The 6,066-nt window shown below is 34.4% G+C and overlaps 2 protein-coding genes across 2 annotated transcripts; one reads left to right on the plus strand and one right to left on the minus strand.

Annotated features, from left to right (window-relative positions):
• Positions 602-1,479, plus strand: LOC107638940 (50S ribosomal protein L7/L12). Its single transcript, XM_016342338.2, has one exon. It carries the CDS (start codon positions 617-619, stop codon positions 1,253-1,255), a length of 639 nt encoding a protein of 212 aa, XP_016197824.1. The 5' UTR covers positions 602-616; the 3' UTR covers positions 1,256-1,479.
• LOC107638941 (annexin D8-like) lies at positions 1,268-5,542 on the minus strand. The gene is made up of 4 exons (XM_021120750.1): positions 5,315-5,542; positions 4,975-5,187; positions 4,229-4,318; positions 1,268-1,762 (listed from the first exon to the last, which is right to left on the minus strand). The coding sequence occupies exons 1-4, from the start codon at positions 5,513-5,515 to the stop codon at positions 1,553-1,555; spliced, it is 714 nt and encodes a 237-aa protein (XP_020976409.1). The 5' UTR covers positions 5,516-5,542; the 3' UTR covers positions 1,268-1,552.

Genomic DNA, 6,066 nt, shown 5'->3' on the forward strand with positions numbered 1-6,066 from the left:
CAGTGTGCGGATCGGATAGAATTTTAAGCTATATCCGATCCGATCCGATCCGATCCGTGTGCGACCCTAGCCAGACTCAAAAACAGAAGCTCCAAGCCCCAACTACGTTTCCATCTCCACCTGCGCGTGAGACCTGAAACCACCTTGGTTGAACCATGGTTCCAGGACCCCTTTGAGTACAGGTTTCAAAAGTGGTTTTCGGGTATCGCTTACTCTGCTGCTCAAAAGTCTTCCTGGGGGATGATTTAAACTCTGCATTTCCTTTTTTATCCTCTCTTGACACCCATGTTATTCCACATCAAACAGCGTCCAAATGTCTTCCAAGATAGCTCCTCTGGATTTCACTGCCTGTGTAAGATTCAAACTATCTGATTCAATAATCACATTTTCTAACTGAATGTTTTTTTTGCCAAGATAAGAGCCTTTCTGTTCCTGCTAAGACCCTTCCAGTATGATCCAATCACATTTTCTTGATTCAAGCATCGACATTACCTTTGATCTACTCTTCTTATTCTAATTCTATCTGTAATATTGTGATGATTAAAAGAGTGAAAAGGAGAAGATGAAATAAAATGTGTTTTGGATCTAAAAATGCTAGGAAAAAAAAAGGTTGGGCATGTTGGGTTGGTCTGAAAAGCCCAAAATAGCCCAGGTTCACCCTAATTCCCACGCCTTCCCTCACTCAATGCCACCTTGTTTGTTGCCGTTGAGCCTCCAAACCCCAAAAGCCTCGGTGAAGATGTCACACAGCTTGAGGTCCCTCAGAAGGCTCTTCACTCTCCCCCCCAAACCCTCCTCCTCCGTCATCTCCACGCGCCGCCACGTCTCCACGGAGACACGCTCCCAGAAGCTGGAGCGCATCGCCGACGATCTCCTCCGTCTCGACAGGCTCGAGCGCCACGACTTCTCCGTCCTCTGGAGGCTCAAATTGGGCCTCGACCGATTCGCTGGCCCAGCCGCGGATCTCGGCCCAGTTGGCCCAGCATCAGGTGCTGGTGGTGCGGGGGCGGATGCTAGTGCGGGAGCGGCGGCGGAGGAGAAGACGGTGTTCGATATAAAGCTGGAGAAATACGACGCCGCATCGAAGATAAAGATCATAAAGGAAGTTAGGGCTTTCACCGATTTGGGGCTTAAGGAAGCGAAGGATTTGGTCGAGAAGGTTCCTTGCGTCTTGAAGAAGGGTCTCACTAAGGACGAAGCTGATCCCATTCTCCAGAAGCTCAAAGATTTGGGTGCCACTGTTGTATTGGATTGATTCCCAATTCTCTTTTTTCTTTTTGGTTGTAGAATCATTCATCACTTGCCTCCATAGCTTCATTTTCATTGAAATGTGATGATAATGTGTTTTTTAGTTCTCAAATACAAAAGTTATATGAACATAATAAGGACTTAGAACGATAATGAATAATTTTCACTATAACAGTAAAAAGAAACATGAACCAACCATGGTCTAAGTTTAAGAGAGTTTATTAGTTTATATCTTATTGTTATTATTTTCTGAAACATATCAGAAATTTTGTCTCTCAATATTAAAGCTGGTCCTAGATGATAGTTAGAAATTACTTCCTAACAAAGCAAGAAGAAAATTCTTGTAATCTCCATCTGCTGATATGTTGTTAGTTACAAAATCTTCAAGGGTGACATTATTCCTCTTAAAATAGAGATCCTTGATTTCTTTTAGATCCTCCTCTGCACGGGTGATTATAACTCGGCTAACACCATCATCATCAATTCCCAATTCATTCTTGGCATTGCGTAACACCTAAATAAAAGTCATTGTATCACATCTTAAGTTAAAGGTGTTTGCTACGGTACATGATTAAGTGTGTGTTTGGATTTCATGTGTTTGGATTTCAGTTTGTAAATGGGAGTTTGCATAAAATTGATTTTGTAAACTTGATTTTGATAAAAAATAATTTTGTAAACTTGATTTTGATGAAAAATAAATTTGTGTTAAAGTGATTTATGTTTGGTAATTTTTATATCAAAATGGATTATAGGAAAGTAAATATTGTTTGGATTATACTACTCAAAATTACTTTTAAATGAAAAATTACTAAAATAGACATTAAAACGTTTTTTTTTGGATTAATGAAGCAATTTTTGTTTTGGCTTATTCACGTAACTTATTTCTCCGTTGGCTTATTTGTGTTTTTTACCCAATAATTTATATTATAATAAAATTATAATAATAAATTAATATACAAGAATTACACTTATAAATTTTAATAAAGTCAAACAAAAATATTTTTTTATACAAAATCAAAAGTAAAAATTTAATAAAAAATATAATAAAAAAATATAATAAAAATGGACTACAAACAAGGAAGTAAAGGGTAGAATTGATAAAACAAAATAAATCAAATCCTAACGTGATTATCTAAACGCAGAAGCTACAATTTCTAGCTTCTTATAAACGCATGTTAAGAACCTAAAATCACGTTGGCGTTTAAAAACAAAAGGTATCCAAACAAAAGAGGAAGCGTTCAATGCACTCAAACGTGCTTCTCTTCCTTCTAACGCAAAATCAAACACACCCTAAATTTATAAATACCGATACATTTAAATTATAGACAAATAATAATAAGACATTTAACAGGTGGAATTTATTTTTTACATCAGCATTTAATTTTTTCTTTTTTAAATATATAGTATATCACCACTTTTATTAAAACACCCTTTTAATTAAATAAAAATAAAAACATTTATTTATTTAATTTTATAAAAAGATTTAAACATCCTTCTTTTATTTGATTAGACAAAAATACCTTTTTAAATTAATCAAATTTTAGAATTTAATTAATCCTAATTTTATAGTTTCAAATAATTGAATCAACAAAACAAAAAATCAAAATTGTTCTTCATCTGTGTTAAACATATTAAAAAAATAAAAAATCAAAATTGTTCTTCGTCTGGGTTCAGAAACCTTCAGTATTCTTCATCTTCTTCTCTCCTCTTCCTATCCTCTCTCTCTCTCTTAACCGTTTCCAGAAATCTCCTTCTCTGGAATCCATCCATCGAAAAGTTAAGAAATTTGCCGTCGTTGGAAGATCAACGCTTCTCCGTCGTTATCTCGGGGTTCGACTCTAGGGTTCATACTTTGGGACCTGATTCGTGGAGAAGGATTTAGCACTTTCCCTCCCCTCTGAAGCACACTAAAACGGCAAAACCCTAGCAATAATTGACTGCATTGAGCTCGGTAGCTAGCCACCCACGGAATTTAAAGAACCTAAAGGAGAAGGGAGGCTAAACCACTCAACTGGGCAAACGCTGCGTCTTTCTCCTCTATGGAAGTTCTTTGAATGCCCCTTCGCCCTCCATAGAGGAGAGGCGTTGGACGACGACGGGTGGACGGGGCTCGACGATGGAGGGCGAAGGGGCATTCAAAGAACTTTCATAGAGGAGAAAGACGCAGCGTTTGCCCAGTTGAGTGGTTTAGCCTTCATTCTCCTTTAGGTTCTTTAAATTCCGTGGGTGGCTAGCTACCGAGCTCAATGCAGTCAATTATTGCTAGGGTTTTGCCGTTTTAGTGTGCTTCAGAGGGGAGGAAAAGTGCTGAATCCTTCTCCACGATTCAGCTCCCAAAGTATGAACCCTAGAGTCGAACCCCGAGGTAACGACGGAGAAGCGTCGATCTTCCAACGACGGCAAGTTTCTGAACTTTCCGATGGACGGATTCCAGAGAAGGAGACTTCTGGAAACGGTTAAGAGACAGAGAGAGAGGATAGGAAGAGGAGAGAAGAAGATGAAGAATACTGAAGGTTTCTGAAGCTAGACGAAGAACAATTTTGATTTTTTATTTTTTTAATATGTTTAACACAGATGAAGAACAATTTTGATTTTTTGTTTTGTTGTTTCAATTATTTGAAACTATAAAATTAGGATTAATTGAATTCTAAAATTTGATTAATTTAAAAGGGTATTTTTGTCTAATCAAATAAAGGAAGGATGTTTAAGTCTTTTTATAAAATTAAATAAATAAATATTTTTTATTTTTATTTAATTAAAAGGGTGTTTTAATAAAAGTGGTGATATACTATATATTTAAAAAAGAAAAAAGAAAAAATTAAATGCTGACGTGAAAAATAAATTCCACATGTCTTATTGTTATTTGTCTATATTTTAAACGTATCGATACGTATGAATTTATCATCGTACCGTAGCAAACAACTAAGTTAAATAAAGGTTATTGAGCCAAAAGTAATTAATTAATGAGTTTAGTAATTACCTTGGCAAAGTATCTTTGAGGGTACTTAATGCAACGAATAGTTGTTCTCAATGCATCTAAGTATTCATCACTTGGACTGGCTACTAATCCCTACAATTACCAAATGACACACCATTGTATTAACTTTCATAATACAAATTCAAATAATAAGGTTATCCAATCACTCATATATAATAATTTATACTGAACCTGAGCATAGTATTTCGATGTGTTAATGATGTTGATTAATGAAATTGCATTTCCATTATATCCTCATTCTACTCTCATTTGAAGCTTTGTCTATTATAACTAAACTAGATATAATTGATTAATTGTGTGGACCGAAAAATTTAGATATGGAAGAGCCATAGTGTATATAGTATATACCATAAAATAGTTCTCACGTGTGATTTACACATATATGAAAACATGCAATTCAATGAGGAGTTTTTTTGGGAGAGGGGTGAAAAGTCTTTTCAGTAGGAGTGAAAATCCATGTGAATTGCAAGGAGATTTTAATGAAGGACATCATAACACGCAGAGTAACACTTTTGTGAGAAAGAGCTGATCAAAATTTTGTTCTCTTTTTATTCCCATCAAAAAGTTTTTTTCGCCTCACCGAAATGCCCTGATCTATAATAGTTAATATTTCACCTTTCTAGTTCACATTTATGCAATACACCAATATAAGATCCATTTAAAAAATAATGTAATTTTGTGTCGTTGTCCCCATTGTTTTTGTGTCAAACAACTAAAGCTAACATTACCTTGGTGATTGTTGAGCCATAAATGTTCCTAAAGGAATTGAAAGTGACACACAGCTGCTTCTTACTTCTTGTGCTTAAGATTCTAATGATTTCATCATTGCTAAAATCCTTCTTTTCAATTATTTGATGAATAATATTTGCTTCTGAAATAGCCACACTCTCATCAAGCACATGTCCCTCATACCTGTAAGTGCTTACTATTGCAACCAACAACTGCATGAAAAAATCATAGACCTCATAATTTGGATCATAATTGTTAAGGTAAAAAAAGAACACAAAAAGGTGAATGGCTTTAAATATTCATATTCATATTCAAGATAAAGAATAGTAGTCCACATACTCTCCTAATGTCACCAAATGTGTGAGAGGCCACATCTTCTTCAAGGGAGTGTTTGTATAGAAATTGGTATGAACGCTTTATAGCCAAAAGCTCTTCTGAAGTTCTAGTGCAACCAATTTCAATAATTATTTTATAATAATTTGGTGTTGCTTTCTCCAATGCTTCTTTAGTATATGCAGCATCTCTTTCAGCTGGTTCCATTGTCCAATGGCATAAACTTCTCTGCTTATAAACTTTGAACTCAGCTCAAATTACCCCATGGTAAATTCTTTTAATGTGTGTTTGGTGGATTAAAGATTGTAAATGAGAGTTTGTATAAATTGATTTTACAAACTTGATTTTAATAAAAAGTAAGTCAGTGTTAACATAATTTATATTTGGTAATTTTGTATCAAGGTGAATTATAGTAAAATGAATGTTGTTTGGATTTCATTATTCAAAAGAGAAAGTTGAAGGGCCAGCAACTTTTGTGTTTTGTGGCCAGCACTTAACCATCAAAAGAAAAGTGAGTGATCTCCCATCATTAGATGTAATCTCACACCATTAAAAACATTATTGATGGTCAATTGATGGTTACAAAACACAAAAGTTGCTAGCCCCTAACACTCCTCTATTAAAAATTATGTTTAGATAAAAATTATTAAAAAATGACATGAATTTATATAATTTAAAATCATATTATTTTAACATTATTTAATTATATTTTTTTTAAAACAACTTAAATTTATATATTAAAATTTAGTACTTTTTTA

The sequence above is a fragment of the Arachis ipaensis genome, chromosome B04 (assembly GCF_000816755.2).
Source record: "Arachis ipaensis cultivar K30076 chromosome B04, Araip1.1, whole genome shotgun sequence".
NCBI lineage: Eukaryota > Viridiplantae > Streptophyta > Magnoliopsida > Fabales > Fabaceae > Arachis > Arachis ipaensis.